The sequence below is a fragment of the Dryas octopetala genome, chromosome 9 (assembly GCF_963921425.1).
Source record: "Dryas octopetala chromosome 9, drDryOcto1.1, whole genome shotgun sequence".
Taxonomy (NCBI): domain Eukaryota; kingdom Viridiplantae; phylum Streptophyta; class Magnoliopsida; order Rosales; family Rosaceae; genus Dryas; species Dryas octopetala.
In genome coordinates, this window is record NC_141374.1 from 15,422,824 (window position 1) to 15,441,805 (window position 18,982).

Sequence of the window (18,982 nt, forward strand, 5' to 3'; positions counted from 1 at the left end):
ACAGAACATGTCTTGGAGCTCACATAATATGGGCCTCACGTGAGTCCAAAAAATTAAAAACAATTGAGATTTTTTTTGGCCAAGGAAAAATAAAAAAACAATTGAGATTAATTGTATTATTTTTGTTATGTAATAGAGAATCCAAATCTAACCGGTTAAAATTAACTCAATTATGTTACCTTTTCTGAGTCCCCCTACCCCACCACTTATTTTGTGACTTAATTAATAGCATTTTTGTTACATAATGGATTAAAAGTAAATGAAATGTAAATTCTTATTATTTTATGATAATGAGAGAAACTCATTGACCCATTTCATTGATGTCCCTACAGAAAATTTAGAATGCAGACAATCACTTATTCACTTACAAACTACACAAAACTAGGTAATGAGTGTTTGACAAAATGCCAAATTGCTTTAGCAATATCAAAAGATGTGCTATTTAGCCTATTTGTGCTTTGCCTCTTCCCTTACCAAAATTTAAAAAAAGAAAAAAGAAAATTATGTATGATGATTATGAATTCGAATCATTAATTAGGCTGATTCGTGATCACAACACCAGAACAAACACCTGTGTGGCATATCATAAAACGTTACCACACATGGGTTAAGACTAACTGGGTAATCCTGAGTATGACTTGCAGGGACATCAGACCTTGTAGCCTACTTGGTCTCCTTGTTATCATCATCATCCTTCAAAAGAGGCTCTGGCTCATAACTTCCACTTGGCAATGGAAATTGGGCTTGGGGAGACCTTAAAGAAGCACGACTTCTACTAGGTTTACCATGGTCAACGTTCATCAGCACATCAATCCTGAAGCATCTCAGCCGTTGCCTCCATGCTTCGTGCAGATCATCGTCATCAACAAGAGTTACAACATCACCATCTTCATCTATATATACCATAGTAATGTCAGCACCAAGGGGAAGATTGCAAAGACTACAAATTTCCTTTTGCAATCTACCCATGTCAAGATCCAGTTGCCCATTCTCATCTACATGTGCTTTGAAATGCTTCATTCTATCCGCAGCTTTAACCTTTACAACAATTAGAAACATATTCAGAATTAACCAAATAAATATATATGGTACGTAAGCTTATAGTCTTAGAAAACCCAAGACCAAAGCTTCAATCTTTACACCCATTCAAACTTTTCTCAGCAACCAAACAATTACGGTCTTAGAAAACCCAAGACCAAATCTTCAATCTTTATACCCATTCAAGCTTTTCTCAGCAGCCAAACAGAGTATAACAAACCCAATAAAGAAAGAAATCAAATTCTTACCTTTGAAGTTCCAAAATATCGCACATTCATAACCACAGTAGACGCCATAGCTCCACATCAATCAGAATAATAAGCGTCCCAGTCGGCAACAAATCCAAACTAAAGTAAAAGGGAAACAAAACCCTAATCTAAGATTATAAAGAAGCCTTCAAAACCATCAAACATCAATCAGAGCTTATAAAGACTAAAGTCTAGTCTTTGAGCTTTTGATTTTTCCCTTGTAAATTTTTTACCACCATACTTGGCGGCAAGAAAATACTGGTTTTGGGAGAAAGAAAAAATGACAATGTATATCAGAAAGAATCAAAGTCTTCGTGGTTTTTATTTTTCTCATTTCATTATTACCAACCAAACGTGACGGCAAAAAGATATACTTCTTCATAGTTGGGCGGTGAGAAAGTATTGTTGGTCCCAGAGAAAATAATAATATTCGTTGATGCAAAGTGTGAAAATTATATTGATTATTAAAGAAAAAAAAGTGGGCAACATATTATGACAAAAATGTTTTGGACGTCAATGTCTGCTGTTTTGAGTCTTTTTTATATGTCTCCTATGTACCAACAGTTAAAAAGACTTTAATTTTCTTTCTTAAAGTCCTGCGAAAGAAAATTCAAGCTTTTTATTAAATGTCTTGCACAGTTGCAGTGTTGCACGTTCCGAAAGTTAAAGACTTCAAATTTCTTTTACGAGTTAAAAGAAGAATTATAGTGTCCAAAAGTTAACATGTTGTATTGTATATTTTTTTTCTTTTCTGAAATTGAACCATGTAAGAAAAAGAAAAGCAAAATTTCTTTTAACGAGTCCTGTTTTCAAAAATTCATTGCTAATCTGCTATGATCCAATTTATCTGAATGTTTGGAGCTGAAGTATGTGTCAAAGTGAAATGTCCGGCCGATCTGCAAAGAGAATCTCCCTCTCTACGAATTCAAACATTTCCTTCAGTCGATGAGCAAATTTCCCAGTAATGTTGTGTGTGATCCTTTCCTGAAACTTTGTGGTTTTAAGCCAGGTGACCCTGATAAAAACATTGCATTTACATGCATTGTGAGCCAGGGCAGATTTCTCAATCTGGTACCTAAAATGAACCTGCATGAAGAAAAAAGAAAATCTATTTTAGTACTCAAGGAATAAAACAAATGGAGCAGGGCTGGCAATTCTCATTTCCATGTCACATACACGAAAGTGATCCGCAAATGGAACACCATGCAGGGCCATAACTTCGTCCACGATCCATCCTTCTTCGTTTGCACTGGGAGACTTTTCTTGTCTGCATGTGACCTCTCCTCCAAAGATCGAGACATGGCGATTGAACCTGTACGACATACGTCGCTCAAAAACATCCGGCTTTGTAGGTTCCCATGGGGTAGTTGTATAGTTAAGGCATCCTGATTTCTCCATTATTTTTTGCTCAAACTTTCTTCCCTCGAACATTTCCATCAGCGATTTTGTCTGCACCATTGTCCACATGATCTCAATAACACTACAAGAAATTTAATAGGACTGTGGAAGAAGCTTAATTTCAACGCATTTTCATTATAACATATCATGTTGACAACTTACGTTAATAGGTAGTTCTGCAGTATAAAGTTTGGACATCTTTGCATCCTCAAGAACGAGTAAGGATTCAGTGTCTTCAAGCATTATGGGCATTTCTTCTTGATCATCCAGCTCTTCATCAAATTGTGCTTTCTGATCAGGACTTGGTGTTCTTGTTCTCCACAAGGCCATTATTGTCCTGCCAGGAAAATACAGTCAATTATCAAATGCCTTCTATTGCATAAATACTTTGGCAAAAGGGAAATCACCATGTCTTAAATGTTTTGTTGACTGTATATATAGTTTTCTAACACTGTACCTGCTGGCTGAACTGAATGACACAAATGATTGGAGATAAAATTTAAGCCTGCCTTCTTCATCTTGACACTTTGCGCCATGCCCTGCATCAAGACCTCGATCCTTTTTCAGAATAATGACCAGCAAAGGGCTACCCACAGATGATAGGGATGGGGGAAGCACTTGGATATCTTCAATATCCTCCCAAAGAAAGAAAAATTTTGTCTTGTGTCCAAACAAGTTTGAATAAAACCCAACTATTCTCGCAGATAGAAAGAGTCGTCCCTGCACCAAAAAGCCATCATAATATATCTCTATGTCCAAAAATACTCATTTCTTTCCACCTTGTGTATTTGTTGAGAGTCAAGAACTATGAATTGTGATTGTAAATTCTTTTTATTTTTTACAAGCAGTGGAATAGCATCATAGAACCAAAGCAAAGGCGGTACCTGTAAAGGCATTTTCCTCTTCAGGTAGCATGTAAAATCACTGATAAGAAATTCTTCTGGTGGCAGCCCAAACAATTTCTGAAATGTCGAATTCCTATGAGGTGATCGTAGATTCAACTGTCAAAAACCAAGAAAAGAGTTTGATCAGCATCTACAGTAGAAACTAGGCTCAATTGTAGGTTGAAGAGAATGCATAAGGCACCACAAAACAACCAAAATGTAACCTATAAGTGGGAAACTCCAGTGCATGAGAGTTCTGGACTACCATAAGTTAACTCAAGCATATAAAAGAAAGAAGAAATTGTGAGACAAAGTCCTCACCTTCTTTCCAACTTCCTTTTCCATTTTGCTCATGTACTCCCTAATTGTTTCGACTCCTTTGTTATTGTCCAAAAAGATTCTTATGTGCAACTTTGACTGAGAAGACTGAGCAAGCTTTCCCTCAAGGGAGACCCACATGTCCGCGAGTTCAGTGGCTGAGTGTTTTAGGAAATTGATCTCAGCATGCCCAAGTGGCATAGCTTGATCAAAAGGGCCATCAAAATCAAAAACTTCCACATCTAGAACTGATGGAGGTTCTTCCATAGCATCAAACTCAAGTATCTCTGCATCATTTTCCCGAGAGCCATAAGTAACGATAGAGGTGTAAAGAAATTTACAAAAGAAGAGAAGTCCTCACCATTCCATTGGGGATCAATAGTTTGAAGCTTAACAGAGCTTGTTCTTGTTTTACCATTGCAGCTGAAAACCACATAGGGATCAGAAAACCCTGATGAATCCAAGGACGCTAAGCTGTTCCCTTCAATCAAAGCAACAGTAAGAACCCAACCATCACCTTGGGATTTGACTCCACGATCACTTCCTGTTAAAATACATGGACAACATGAGTAAATTCTGGGACAATGTTGAAGATGTGGCATCAAGTGTGAGGGTGTTTTAGACTCAAATAGTTTAGTAAAGTTCAGATGTAAAATGATGTTCTTACCTCTTTGCAACCTAGCATGTACAAAGTGTAGAACCATGTAATAAATGCGCTCCAATTGAAGGACTAGAATTCCGCATGTGATAAGCTCTCCAACACTGTCTGGCAAATCAAGTCCATCAAATTCCAAGCCTTGGAGTTTACTGGGATCACAAAGTAGAATATGCACCAAGATATACAGAACCATAAAAGTAGTAGTAACTAGAGTGAGATTCCAGAAGTATTCAGTTGCCAATTCCCAATCTGATTGGTGTCCTGCCTGCATACTTGCGAGGACATGATCCTTGTCCGACAAGTCTGTCGAATCCATCATTTTAAAATTCTGAGCCAGCAAGCTGGAAAACTGATCGAAACTCTCCTTTAGTCCCTGTCGAACTCCTCCTTCAATCATACCTCTCATGAGTGTGTTCTGGATAAAGTTAATTCCCCAGGATACCACAAGATGGGAGGATTCTTCCCCTGAAGGTAGCTCTGGTCCAGGCATTATCTTGTAAAGCAACTCAAGCCTGAATGAATTTCCATACGGAACTTCAGGTGTATTCACACTTACCAATACAGCAAATTCCCTTCCATTTGCCATGATATACGTTTGCTCCTCTGTGGCTTTAACAGCCTTAACTAACTTTGATGCGGCCTTTATGTAGGTAACAACTCGTGTCAAACATGTCACCTCTCCTGATTTCCATGTCCAAGGCCCCTCCTGTACATCTGTTGTCCCCTGAAGTTCTGCTAGATCTCTCCTAAATTGTGAGTTTGGGGTAAAAAGAGATGCATTAAGATCATTTTGGGAGACAACATATGCCTGATCAATAAGAATGCCCCCTTGCAGATTCACTGGCATTTTTTGTTCACTTACTCTTGACTGCATCATCTCAAGAGACTCTTCAAAGCTACAACTAGAATGATGTTCCTCCTCATGATAGTCAGATACCATACTAGACAACTCTGAAGAATCATCTGCTCTTGAAGCTTCATCATTCTTATTGAAAAGCTTGTCCAAACGTCTAACAATAGCCTTCATTAATTGTTTCCCTTCTGGTATCTTTCCACATGGAGATTTGGAGCAAAATACACCATGATATGACACAAATGGACTGTCCAACTCTTTAGGCTCCTCAATGCTTATATTTGAATTGGAAGAAAGGACGTGATTAGTGGCAGCATCATGGCCTTTCTCATGCAGAGAAAGAGTGAGAAAAATTTTCCCTGCACACGCAGTGCAAAGATTCTAGGTAATCAACATAGAGATCTCTGTTGATGCTAAATATGCTAAATTGACAATAATGCACCACATAAATGGCTGAGCCAACAACTTCATTTCACAATGCCAGTCAACTCAAGAACCAAAGGTGATAAACTGCAGACTACCACTCAACATTTAAGAGGCAGAAAACTATACTTGCCGCACCGCTACTGAGATAGTACGGGAAAATGACACCATAACTTTTTAAAAAATAAATAACACATACTTTTATCACCTGATTGAATTGAGAACAACAAAGAGAATTCCAAAGCTTACATGATCATCACCCTTGAGACAAACTAATGTACATAAGAAAACTAATGTCTAAAAGCTATGAGAAGACAACAACCCCACTAAAAGGGTCAAACTGGCCCAATTTTCATGGGATCTTCAAATGCACCTGCATAAATAAATTCACCATAACTCATTGTGCAATTTGTGCTTATACTTTTTCCAAACCATTATCCACTAAAACATGTGAAACAGTTATTGGCAAGCAAACCAGCATCTCTCATCATGTTCATAGTAATTCCATGTTAATGGATGTGCATCTTATTGCATAAGAAAATGACCCTTCTAATCTTTTAATTGGAAGATTAATAAAATACAGAATGCAGAAACATCAATGTAAATCCAAGTTCTAGATTTCTAATTAATTGTATGAATCATCAACTAAAATATTAATCTACGACCAAAGCCAACAAAAACACAATCTTGAAAACCATTGTTGAAAGACAACTAAACAAAACAAGACATAGAAGCACTGACCACAATCTCTATTGATGAACTTGCCACTCTTGGGTTTTTCAAGAGAGTACCATGCGGGCGGCAAGGTGCAATTTTTCTCAGAAGCAACAGACCCGACCGGAATTCGAACCCGACCCATTAAGTCAGAGCCATTGAACAACCCGGAATCATCATCATGGTAAAAGACAGACACAGCAAGCTCCTCATTCATATCATGGACCCTGAAAACAAACTCTTCATTCCAAACTGGGTTGGTGGTATTCCTCAAAATCCTAGTCTTGGACTTGTGCTTCCCAACCTGAAGCTTCACATAGGACTCCTTCATAAGCAAATCCTGAGCTTCCATCACATACACATAAAGCCTCATAGCTAAAGCTACAGAACTAATCCTCTCCACAGTTTCTGAGCAAAAAGACAGAGAAGGGTCCTAAATAGAAGTGGGTTTGAGTGCGTTTAAGAGTTGGAGAAATGGGGTGTTGTTGTTGATGCTTAACAAGAAGAAAGTGTGACATGGAAGCCATTAGAAAACGTGGAAGCAAGAGAAGAAGGACACGAAGAAAGTGAGAAGAAAATATGGGCTAGTGGGAGTCACTGAGTCGGTTTTGGTTTGCGTTTGGAGAAGGGAAGGTCAAAAATGGCATGGGGCTCATTAATCAATTCTTCCAATCGGTTTGCTCTTATCAGCTTTTATTGTTCTTTTTGTAGGTGAAATTTGTGGCGCATTGTTTTATAATTTTATGCTTGTTTTCTTCAGTGAGGCTTTCATTCCCCCTATCTGTTTTTGAAGTTTTTATATCCTAGCTTAGTTGTGTGTATTATTGAGCTGTGAAAATATAAATTATATTCTTAAATGTATGGTAAGTGTAAAAAATATTTTTAGAGTGTTTGATAAATTTTAATATTAGAGTGATGTGGGTGTGTAAAATAACTAAAATAGACATGAAGCTGTTGTAAAAATATTTTTTTACACATTTGTTTGACAAAAGACACATTTTTACTTGTATTTATACATTTTTTTTAAATATTTTTACTAAGTTTCATTAAGCTTAAAAAAATATCAACCATAGTATAGATTTCATGTTCTTAACACAAATTTTAAAACTAATTCAACAATTGCATCCACCAGGACCACCACTACCAGTAGCACTAGTTCAATCTTCTTTATCTTTTTAAAAATATTTGAATGTTATTTAAATGTCATACAGTGGAAGAAGAATCCTCCAGTAAAAACAAAACAAACCTTGATCTAAAATTCTCTCTTCCTCATTGTCTATTGCAAATCTCTATCCTCTGCAAATATCTTTCTTCTTTCTTTCTTTTTGAACCGCTTTTTGAACCGTTTTTCTCTTGTATTCTTCCTTCTGCAAATTTCTTTCTCTATTCTTCTTCTTCTTCTCCACTTCAGTTCCATTGTGAAAAGGTTTTCTTTATTATTTATTAATTCTTTATAGCTTTACATAATCTATAAATTATGGAAGAACTTAAACAAAAATAAAGAAGAAGAATAGAAGGAGAAAAGATAGAAGAGAAGTATATGGGAAAAGAAGAAACGCTGAATTGAAAAGAACGAACATAAAGGATATATATTATGTGACTTATGTCAAATGTGAAAAACAACAGGAATATTCTGGATATTTGAAAAAATTCATTAAAGTAAATTCTAAAAGCAGCCGTCTAACTTCTTATTAAAATTGTTGTGGCTGGCCCATAGCTTTGAAAAAATCTAATATTGTCTCAATTACCAAACGGACTTTGAAATTAAAATTGTCAAAATAATTGATTTTAGCCCTAAATAAGCAGTACCAAACAGAATCTAAAAGGTGAGGAGATAGGGACAGAGGCACAGAGCCAAAGACCACTTTTCTTGTGGTTATGGGCCCTATGGCTTTGATGAGGAATCAAATGCCTTTTATTAAGGTTTTATTTGTTTAAGGCCCTGTCAACGTAGATTTTGTTTGACTTGGCTGTACATGTTAAAACTTAAAACACAGGTAAATATAATATGAAAAAGTAGATATTTTGCGTCAAGAACTATGATTCTTCAAGTGTTTCGAGTAAAAAAGTTAATTAGTAGTCTTATTACTCTTATCTTTAGCATTCAAATTGTTTACTTTATTTTTAATTGGAAATTTTCAAATGAAATTTTTTATGATTCATTTGGAATTTTGGAAACAATATAATCATTCCAAGATCAACAATTAATTATAAATTTAATTCAAAACATAATTATAAATTTATAATTAATTTTTAATACTATTTCTTTTATAGATATTATCCAAAACTGCAAAATTTAAAATGTTAAAGAAACCTGCATTTTAAATTTAATTCAAACTTATTCACTTTTTTTTTTTTTGTTACATTGGAGAGAATTGAATTATCGATAACACTACAAGAAATTTAATAAAATTGTGGAAGAAGCTTAATTTTAACGCATTTTTATTATAACATATCATGTTGACAACTTATGTTAATAGGTAGTTCTGCAGTATAAAGTTTGGACATCTTTGCATCCACAAGATTGAGTATGGATTCAGTGTCTTCAAGCATTATGGGCATTAATTTCTTCTTGATCATCAAGCTCTTCATCAAATTGTGATTTCTGATCAGGACTTAGTGTTCTTGTTCTGCACAAGGCCATTATTGTCCTGCCTGCAGGAAAATACAGTCAATTATCAAATGCCTTGTATTGCATAAATACTTTGGCAAAAGGGAAATCACCCTGTCTTAAATGTGGTTTGTTGACTGTATATATAGTTTTGTAACACTATATATACAAATGAGTGGAGATAAAATTTAAGCCTGCCTTCTTCATATTGACACTTTGCGCCATGCCTTGTATCAAGACCTCGATCCTTTTTCAGAATAATGACCAGCAAAGGGCTACCCACAGATGATAGGGATGGGGGAAGCACTTGGATATCTTCAACTAATTGTTTCAACTCGATCCTTTGTTATTGTCCAAAAAGATTCTCTTATGTAAAAATTATACCATTAATTTTATTTTAATGAGATTTTTAAGCAAATAACAATTCCCTAAAGGCCGAAAGACGTTTTTGGTTTCTATACTATAAATGAGTCGCACTTTGGTCCCGTCATTTCAATTTAAATTTTTTAAGGACCGTGTTTCTATTAATGTCACAATTAGGTCCAATCCGTCAAAATCATCTACTTGATAGCCAATCAGGTGGTGGCACGTCGGCATTTTTCGTCTCAATTTGAAAGATTGAATCTGTTTGTAATATTAATAGAAACACGGTTCTACAAATATGCAAATTGAAATGACGGGACTAAAATGCGACTTATCCCAAATGCAGGACCGAAAGTGACTTTACACCTTCTAAATGACAAGGCGCCCAACACATTTATCAGTAAGGTCAAATAGGCCAGGCCCGCCCAGAGGCCCGAATTTAACGGCCCGCACCTTTCCTCCGCAATAGAACCGCATTGGATAGAAATATCTCCTCAGACAAATAAAAAAAAAAAAGAGACTCCACAACCCTAACTCTTCAATCAGCCTCCACTACCTCTTTCAATCGCCTCTCTATTTTGGTCTCCTCTCAGTTCTCTTTGTTGCCGATCTACGGGTAAGCTTGCTTCAATTTGCCTGAAATTTTAGGATGAAAAAGTGTAATGTTAGTGGTGTTACTATGTTTGGGGGGAGGGTGGGTTCAAGCTCCGGCCTTGGGGATATGGATAATGAACCCTCTCAACCACCCAAGGATACTTTTTTATATATGCAGATTGATGATAAAATATGCCGTCTATATATTGGTAAAAGACTGGAAAGTAGAAAAAGAAAAATACTGGAAAGTAGTAAGTCTGAGTTTCAATTTCTAGATAATTGTCCCTTAACAAAAGGAGGTAAATCACTCTTTGGTTCGAGGCTTGTTGTACTAAATTCGAAGTTACATCTGTTGGGGGGTAGGTGGTGCTATGTAGATGCCAATGGCCTGAAAAGGATGGAGGATACAGATTGGGGTAACACTTGTGTTTTTGTATGTGAACCCAAGAAAGAATCAATCCACTGCTACCCATCTGAAACCCTGAATTTTTTGGGTCCGAAGATTGATCCCATTGTGGTCAATCTTGAGGGGAAAACATATGTGTTGTCCACCAAGCATTATGGGATTGTGAATGAAGAACAACCATTTCTTTTTGAGGTCCTCGAAAACGGGATATGGAAAACTCTCCCAAACCCACCTTTCCCATCAGATGATCGTTCAGCAAATAGGTACATATATGAATTCTGCAGTTGGGGCCATTTTCTGTTCGTTCACTTATGGCAGTGTCAATCCTTCTATTTGTTTGACACTCATAGAGAGGAATGGACGTGTGTAAATACCTCAGTGGGCTTGGACAAACCTTCAGTCTCCGGATTTGCAAAGTTTGATAACGAACATCTAATTGGCATGCCGATTGGGAGGGAAATACTTCAGGGATATAAGGTGGACAACACTGGCCTACCCACCTTTGATTCGATCCTATGCTTTTTGGCGAACATCTTCGATGAGCCCCTGCAAACAATACATTATCCAAGCTTCATTTTGCCTTTGGATGACCTTGGACTTATGTGCATACTCTACTCTGGATTTAATAGGTCTGGTGGGTGGGTACGAGTAGTAATTATTCGAGTACGCCTCTTATCCAAATTCAATTTTGATCCATACCTATCTGTAGAACATGTTACTAAGCGATCATATAGTTTCTTAAATGAGAATCGTGTGAGAATTCAATCTGCAGTCGTCATGTAAGCAGTCTCTTGAACCCTTAAATGCAAATATTTGCTTTCCTTCTTTTTTATACAAATGAGATGTGTGGAGAAATAAAAACAATATAATTATGTGAGTTGCCAATGTAATTCAATTCAACTCATTCTTAAAGAAAAACTTGTTCTTTGCTTCTTCATTTCAATATTAATGACAAAGTTGTACTTTTAGGGGAAGACAGGACAACGATTATGGTGAATTCTGAAGATGTGGTTGATGAAGGCAAGTGTTTCTTATAACAATGATTCATACAAAGCGTTCATACTCTGTTAACTACTTTATTTATTTATTTTTTCCAAGTAACCAAGAGTTCGACACATTCTTCAAAGTGATCTTCTTTTCTTTTGTTTTTCAGTTTTTGGGCTGATGTTAAGAAGAAGAGGAAGAAGAAGATGATGAACAAGCATAAGTATTATGAAGAAGAAGAGGGGAAGCTCAAGAATCGTCTTTGTTGCACGTCTAGAGCTACTAATAAAAAAATTGGATCCGAATAGCGGCACCCTAATACTAATTATATATTAATATACATTGCAATTTAATTAAATATGATGAATATATATTTGCACGAGTAGTATTGGTAGTTTAGTATAGTACTAGCATTTATAGCAATAATATTAATATTAGTATGTTAAAGAATATATACTAGTACAAGTAGTTTAATACTATATATTAGTACCTATCATATTAATTTAGTATGTATATGTACTGCTAAATATGAATATTATGTACGATGTATATATATATACATATGTATATGTATTACTTACATAATAATGGGGTTCTTATTTTCTTAAAAATGATAACATTTACTTTATTAGTGAATGACTATATATCTTAACTCATATTTTTGACAAAATTTATATGATAACCTTATACATTCATATTTTTTTATAATTGTTTATAATATTAGTAGTTTACTATTTATAATACTACTAACATAATAGTATTTTATAAGTATATATATAACTAAATTTTAGTAATTTTTTTGAATTTTTAATATATATTTCAAATTTTTCAATAATAATCAATTTATTTTTTTTTTTTATAATAATTATTGATAGTCGATGGGTTTGCCACACCCATGGTTCCAATAATTATTTTTTACAATTTCAATTTTGGTACTCTTATTTCCTTTTTTGCGTATGTGCTACACTTATTTATTGTTGGTTTAGGACTGGCCCTGAGATTTTGAACGTTTAATCATACTCGTCTTCTTCTTTTTTTGGGCATGTAATAGTGTAATATGGTAATACCTCCCTTTCATTGATCAGAAAAGGAGTCACGTGGGCTAATAATTACAAAGATAAGGACAAAGACAAAATAAGACAGATACATACATAGAGTAATAGAGTATCCTTAAACCAAAAAAACCCCTAAGGCCTTTTACTATGGTAAGACCCAGTTTTTGTGACTCAAAACCTATTTTGGATTACAAATAGTGTTATGATCCAATTCTCACTGTAATAGTGTTGTGATCCATTTTAAGTCATAGTATTTTATACATATTTAAAATATGACTAATATTAATTAAGTGATGTTTAATTTATAATTTAAAATTTAAATTATAATAAAAATTATTCTATTGGTCTTATTTAATGAGATTTTTAAAATAAAGTCAATATTGAATATATTTAAAATAAGAAAATTTCATAAATTAGACAACATAAGTCTTACAATATCAGGACTTCAACAACTATAACAATAAAAACAACACGATGATTTAAAGAAAAAACAAAAACAATTTAAACATGCTTGATAATTTGATAAAAACAAAAAATAATCATACAAATATATAAATGCATAAAAACTTACCACATTGGCATCATTTGCACCGCTTGCGTGCATTCGCTCAGCGTCCAATAGACAAGCATAAAATTTGTTGCAATTACGTGCAATATCTTTGAATCGTGCTTTAACACCGCCAACCTTATGAATGGTTTCACCCCCCATGTTACTCTTGAAAATTTGATAAATTTGTTCCCAAAGCACGGCAGCTCTATTTTGGGCACCAAGACAACCGTCGGGAAACCTCTCTAGGTATGCCATCACTAGAGCTTCATCTTCAGCTACCCCCCAAACATTTCCTCTAGGAATCATGACAAAGAAAAACAAAATTTGTGCAAATTTGGTAAACAAAGGTTGTAGTTGTGATGAAAAACTATGAGTGTTGTATGATATATATATATATAGACCCATTTGAGAATATAGATGTTGGAGAGTTTGGGAAATTTTTTGACAATTTTTCGGTTACTATTTCAATTTGAAATGATTTATTAATTATTTGTTAAAAAAAAAGCTTGGGCAATCATCAACGGTCCATTAATTTAGGTCCTTTAATTTCAAACCGGCCCATCTTTAAAAAAAAAAAAAAGGACAAACAATGGCAGTCATTGATCACCAATGGTCATTTAATCTGAATCGTTGGTGACCAGCCAGCAAAGCCACACGAGTCACACCAAGGGAGTGGCTGACAAGAATAGCAGGCGGGGCCCACCTTCTTTTCAACTATTGCAAACTCTCTCTCCTTACGTGGGTGGGCCTCTTTTGCAATTGAGTTACAGTCATTTTGGCTCACACTGAGACCCAGATTTGGGTTACACTTTGGATTACTCTTTCTTTTAAGTCACATTTTCTGGCCCATAGTGCTTGGGTGTGAGCCATTTATGACCCAAAATGAGTTTTGGGTAACATTTTCAGGTAGCATAGGGAAAGGCCTAACGCGACACCTTTCTTCTGCTGCCACTACCTCTCTCAATCTTTCATAGCTTGCTTTGTTGCCGATCTACAGGTAAGCTTGCTTAAGATTACAGGAAAATTTCCCGTTTTTCGTGGCTGTTGAAATTTTTGGACCAAGCATGAAAATATGACTTTATTCTTGGAATTGGCTTAGTAGCCCAATATGCGTTGATTTCAAATTCTTAGCAATCGCAATTTCTCCTTTTACTTTCCTTTGAGTACTTGCTCTTGCAAAATTAATTTTTTTTTTTTTCCTTTTGAGTACTTTTACCTTTGATCCACAGAGAATGGAAGAGGATTGTTCTTGTTTAATTTATTTACAGACTGATAAGAGTCTGTATTGTCTTGAGGCCCTTGATGTATGGACAATCTATCATCATATCCCCAACTGAGTTTCCAAGTATGTATGGGCCCAAAACTGATCCCATTGTTGTCACCCTTGAGGACAAAGTGTATGTTCTATCCACATCTTATCGCGGCCACGTGGAAGAACATAGGCCTGCGCTTTTTGAAGTGTATAATCCTGTCACCAAAGCGTGGAAGGTTTTACCGAATCCGCCCTTCCTTTATACTTCTGTGGGTTTTTTTCCTGATTTTGGTATTTATCATTATTTTTGGGGCAACAAGCTTGTTGTTTTCAGTTGTGTTCGGCTAAAAGCCTACATGTTTGACACTATTGAAGAAACATGGGAGGCTGCACCTAGCATTCTTGGTTTTGCTGGATTTATACCATTCGAAGAATATCTATTTGGAATCTCTACTCATGACTCCCTAGCCCTTGTTGCTTACAAGGACGTCGAGGACGTCGATCAGAATGGGATACCCAAGCACAAGCAGGTGCGCGCTCTTTGAGCTTAAAAATGTGGGGGATGAATTTTGTGACCCAATCTTAATTACCCCTATAGAGGACATATCTGCATATTGCTTGGTGGCTGTCTTGAATGGATAAAGCAACAAATAGGGGTTTGCGAACTGATTTTCAAATTGTCAACCCCAGGGGAAGGCATTTCAGGACTAAGTGCAAATTTGCTTTCTACGAAAAAGTACAGTGTCGAATTTGATAGCTCTCCAAAAATTTCTGCAATTGCAATGTAAGAAAATCTTTTCTAGTCTCTTGGAACACTTTTAATGCAAATATTAAATCTTGCTCTTTGCTTGTTCCTTTCAATCTTAATGGTAAAGTTGTACTTTTAGGGGAAGACGTGTATCAACTCAACCTGGCAAGGACAATGACTATGGTGAACTCTGAAGATGCGGTTGATGAAGGCAAGTGTTTCTCATAACAATGATTTCATACAAAGCGTTCATGCGCTGTTAACTACTTTATGTTTTTTTTTCCTAGTAAGTAACCAAGAGTCCGACGCATTCCTGGAAGTGATCTTTTCTTTTGTATTTCAGTTTTTCGGCTGACGTTAAGAAGAAGAGGAAGAAGAAGCTGAACAAGCATAAGTATAGGAAGCTTAAGAAGCATCTTTGTCGCAAGTTCAGAGCTTGATGTAGTAATGGAGGTTTAGGCTTAGTTTTTTGTGTTCTCATAAGTTTCTGAACTCTAATTTGTTTGTTTGTGCTGACTGCTGACAGTGAGAAGTATTATGCATTTTGCTTAGAAATTTGAATGGATTTATCGAGGTTTTGATTAAATTATATTATTATAGAGTATGGAAACCATTGAGTTCAGAATGAGATGCATTGCACTTTTGGATTAACAATCTTGTTCTATTAATTAAAGTTGCTTCCTATTTTTTCGGTTTGCATAATTGTGTATAATGTGTATACACTCATATTTATATAAAAGTGATAGTTATCATCCATTTATACTCCTATGAAGAAGGGTCTTATTTTGTGCATTAAAGATGAGAAGAATGCAGGCTTCCTTCTTATGCATACAGATGATTGTGCATATGGTTAGTAAGGGCTACATTGTTATTTGTTAACCATATATATGGACATATCTTCCCCCCAATTTTCATGTTAATTTCAATGTAGGCAACAGTGAAAATAAGTGCTAATTATTTTCATATTCTCTGATGTTCAGTTTAGGCTTCATTAGGTTACATGAAAGATATATGACATCAATTGGGATTTGTCTTTTTGCTTGCATCCAAATGTTCTACTAGGTTTCTTGATTTTGTGTCATTCAGTTTTCATTTGCATGAACCTTATGATGTGCAACATTTAGGGATTGTTTTGAGATGTAAGTTGTATATTAAAATCAGTTTTGTAGAAATTTTGCATAACAAATACCAGCCAGACTATAATGTGGAGAGTCCTGAATCTGATCCTATATATCCTCTTCTCTAAGTAAAGGCTAAGGGGTAATTCTCATATGGGTGATATATGCTAGGGTGCCTTAATTTTGTGCCTCAAATTTGTGCCTCAATGACATAGAATGCCATGTCAATTAAAATATTATTTAAGTTAAATATATATCATTATTCATTTTATTACATTATTTTTTATCAATACCATTTTAACCTTTCTTATTAATTTTAAAAAATTTAAATCATAAAGTAAGTAAAGAAATAATATACACCATGTGTTCCCTCTTCATATCACCATAACCACCATCCACCATAGCTACTCTCTCTCTCTCTCTCTCTCTCTCTCTCTCTCTCTCTCTCTCTCTCATTCATTGTAATTTGATCAGGATTAGCATGGAGGCTAAGAAATAAGCAAAATAAAAAAGTTAAAATCTAAGGAATTAAAAGAGATGACGAAAGATGAATTAGAAATATGAGATTGGAAGAGAAAATTGGATAAGATAAATTAAGATAGTCTTTCAATGAAAATGATTTTAATTTGATAATAGAAATAAAATAATGATGTGTATAAATTATATATTAGAAAAAAAAGTGACATGTACCATTTAATTTTGCTACATAAGATTGAGTGACATATTAAGACACAAAAGTTGAGGCACAAAAGTTGAGGCGACAAATCTTTTCACTACAAAAAATATGAGTAAAGCACACCCTCATTGGTGGCATAGAATGGGGTGGCAATTAGGCAATAGGGATTGAAGTGTCTCGATTTTAACAAAAATGGGTGTCAATTGGGTAATAGGGACTGAAGTTTCCAATTGACACCCCATTTTGTGCCACCAATGAGGGGTGTGCTTTGCTCACATTTCTTGTAGTGTTTCCCTTCTCATATATGTATTCAATTTTTTTTAGTTCTTAACTTCTTATTTAATCAATTTAAGCTTTAAGGTTAATCAGGGGATTAAGATTAAATAATTAGCTTATTTATAGGATTTAATGAAGAATATTCAGGTCAGTGTGGGATCAGTAAAAATTATAGGGTATAACCGATATACCGCCACGTGGTATAACCAATTTAACGTGTAAGGGTATTACTGGACGATGTGTTTATATTAATAAGGTATAATATTAATAATATCCACTCATATTATAACAAATAAACTAATTATATCACGTTTCAATATAACGATTATACATAATAAATTTTCTTAAAAAAAAAAGAGAAGGAAGAGAAAATTATTGATTTATTGGTTTTTTTAATATATAGACACGTACACGCTTGGGTGGGGTGATTATTGTTATGTGTGTGTGCGAGAACAATATGCTAGGGAGTGAACGGTCGGTTTTAGGCTTGTCTTTTTACGCTTTTCGCGATTTGTCTGCCATTTTTTGTCTCACTTTCTCGCTCAGGTTCTGCAGAGCAACAATCTCTGATGCCTCTGCAGTATGTTTGCATGCTGAGCGTTCATTTTCCTCCTCCTCGTACTATTTTACTCCATATATTATACTATTAGTCTACAAAAATCACACTAACACAGTAACACTTCACTGAAACGCATTCTTTGAGTCTGACAAATTAAAAATTAAAGTCTTATTTGCTTTTCTGGTGATATATTGTTTGTTCAACAAGCTAGCTGGCTCTAGAGTAGCCTGATCAGCTAGCTAGTCCTCACCTGCTGCCCCACGCACCTTTCTGATTTTGATTTGAACACGATAAATATATACCAGACGAAACCGGTTGCGTGAGTCATAAGTTAGCAAAAAGAGAAGGGCTTATTCACACCATTGCCTCCTGTAAGATACACTTTTTTTTACTTTGTTCCCTGAAACTTAAATCCTCTCAGTTTGCCACCTAAACTTCACACAGTTATTGCAAAAGACCCTATGCCGTCAACTCTGTCAATTTTTCTGTTAAAAAAGCTGACGTGGCACCTATATGGCATGAGTAATACCCTTTTCTAGTTATGTAAGATCCATGTGGACAAAAAAAATTATAAAAAATTGACATGGATCTTATTATTGTTGAGTTTAAAAATTATTTTTTATTATTTTTTTGTCCACATGGATCTTACATAACTAAAAAAGGGTCCCACTCATGCCATATAGGTGACACGTCAGCTATTTTAACGGAAAAATTAACAGAGTTGACGGTATAGTGTATTTTGCAATAACTGTGTGAAGTTCAGGTGGCAAACTGAGAGGATTTAAGTTTTAGAGAGTAAACTGAAAAAAAGTGTATCTTACAGGACCAATGGTGTAAATAAGCCAAAGAGAAGATGGCAAACAAAAACAAAGCCCCCCAAGCTTTGTGATGTACTTTAAGTCCTGAAGATTGAAGACCAGTACCACCACTGCACTCTGTTCCCGCCTGGTTGGCTCCCATTGTTTAGTGTTTTTCAACTGCTCCAACAATTATTAAGAATCTTATTCTTGGGTAGGTAACTGAACTTGCTTACAGTAAATACCATACTGGGTCATTGATTCCCAGTGTTATAAACTCATTGATTCCCTCAACCTCTCTCCCAAGTCTCAACTCAGTCACTCTCTCCATTTGTAAACGCAGAGTCGTTTAGCTTAGAGTCTGAGTCGCAGGACATTCCAAGGCGGTCTAGGCTCCGAGTTCCGACTCACTCCATTCTTTCTCTCTCGCGCAAACATGTACGGATCTTCATTTATTTT

At 35.3% G+C, this 18,982-nt stretch overlaps 3 protein-coding genes and 1 long non-coding RNA gene across 7 annotated transcripts; 2 read left to right on the plus strand and 2 right to left on the minus strand.

Moving 5' to 3' along the window:
- Positions 1-331: 331 nt before the first annotated feature.
- Positions 332-1,425, minus strand: LOC147274710 (protein NBR1 homolog). Its single transcript, XM_086256220.1, has 2 exons — positions 1,287-1,425; positions 332-1,038 (listed from the first exon to the last, which is right to left on the minus strand). Exons 1-2 carry the CDS (start codon positions 1,332-1,334, stop codon positions 664-666), a joined length of 423 nt encoding a protein of 140 aa, XP_086112346.1. The 5' UTR covers positions 1,335-1,425; the 3' UTR covers positions 332-663.
- A 682-nt stretch (positions 1,426-2,107) lies between these two features.
- LOC147274711 (C2 calcium/lipid-binding and GRAM domain containing protein) lies at positions 2,108-7,220 on the minus strand. Its single transcript, XM_086256217.1, has 9 exons — positions 6,562-7,220; positions 4,554-5,756; positions 4,248-4,430; positions 3,890-4,173; positions 3,569-3,685; positions 3,142-3,404; positions 2,847-3,021; positions 2,463-2,735; positions 2,108-2,372 (listed from the first exon to the last, which is right to left on the minus strand). The coding sequence occupies exons 1-9, from the start codon at positions 6,905-6,907 to the stop codon at positions 2,160-2,162; spliced, it is 3,057 nt and encodes a 1,018-aa protein (XP_086112343.1). The 5' UTR covers positions 6,908-7,220; the 3' UTR covers positions 2,108-2,159.
- Positions 7,221-9,974: 2,754 nt separating this feature from the next.
- On the plus strand, positions 9,975-11,877 carry LOC147274712 (uncharacterized). 4 transcript variants are annotated; one of them, XR_015124181.1, is made up of 3 exons: positions 9,975-10,124; positions 11,478-11,528; positions 11,662-11,877. XR_015124181.1 is itself a non-coding variant. In XM_086256218.1 (3 exons), exons 1-3 carry the CDS (start codon positions 10,158-10,160, stop codon positions 11,700-11,702), a joined length of 1,212 nt encoding a protein of 403 aa, XP_086112344.1. In that variant the 5' UTR covers positions 10,135-10,157; the 3' UTR covers positions 11,703-11,877. The 4 variants fall into 4 exon arrangements, 1 of the variants encoding a protein (XP_086112344.1); XR_015124183.1 differs by having other exon boundaries at positions 9,996-10,124; positions 11,488-11,528; XR_015124182.1 differs by lacking the exon at positions 9,975-10,124 and adding an exon at positions 10,135-11,287.
- Positions 11,878-14,891: 3,014 nt separating this feature from the next.
- LOC147274713 (uncharacterized) lies at positions 14,892-15,718 on the plus strand. The gene is made up of 3 exons (XR_015124185.1): positions 14,892-15,133; positions 15,237-15,308; positions 15,441-15,718. It is a non-coding gene; the product is annotated as an uncharacterized LOC147274713 (long non-coding RNA).
- The last annotated feature ends 3,264 nt before the right edge of the window (positions 15,719-18,982 follow it).

What these genes read in the sequence shown, in the direction of transcription:
- LOC147274711 (XM_086256217.1), bottom strand. Translation starts at nt 6,907, where the DNA reads ATGAGGCTTTATGTGTATGTGATGGAAGCTCAGGATTTGCTTATGAAG. An exon ending in AAAAGGAAGTTGGAAAGAAG is followed by an intron (nt 3,686 to 3,889) that starts GTGAGGACTTTG and finishes GGTTTTTGACAG; the next exon opens with TTGAATCTACGATCACCTCA. An exon ending in CTGCAGAACTACCTATTAAC is followed by an intron (nt 2,736 to 2,846) that starts GTAAGTTGTCAA and finishes ACAATGGTGCAG; the next exon opens with ACAAAATCGCTGATGGAAAT.
- LOC147274712 (XM_086256218.1), top strand. Translation starts at nt 10,158, where the DNA reads ATGAAAAAGTGTAATGTTAGTGGTGTTACTATGTTTGGGGGGAGGGTG. An exon ending in ATTCAATCTGCAGTCGTCAT is followed by an intron (nt 11,288 to 11,487) that starts GTAAGCAGTCTC and finishes AGGGGAAGACAG; the next exon opens with GACAACGATTATGGTGAATT. An exon ending in TGAAGATGTGGTTGATGAAG is followed by an intron (nt 11,529 to 11,661) that starts GCAAGTGTTTCT and finishes TTTGTTTTTCAG; the next exon opens with TTTTTGGGCTGATGTTAAGA.
- LOC147274710 (XM_086256220.1), bottom strand. Translation starts at nt 1,334, where the DNA reads ATGGCGTCTACTGTGGTTATGAATGTGCGATATTTTGGAACTTCAAAG. An exon ending in GATATTTTGGAACTTCAAAG is followed by an intron (nt 1,039 to 1,286) that starts GTAAGAATTTGA and finishes ATTGTTGTAAAG; the next exon opens with GTTAAAGCTGCGGATAGAAT.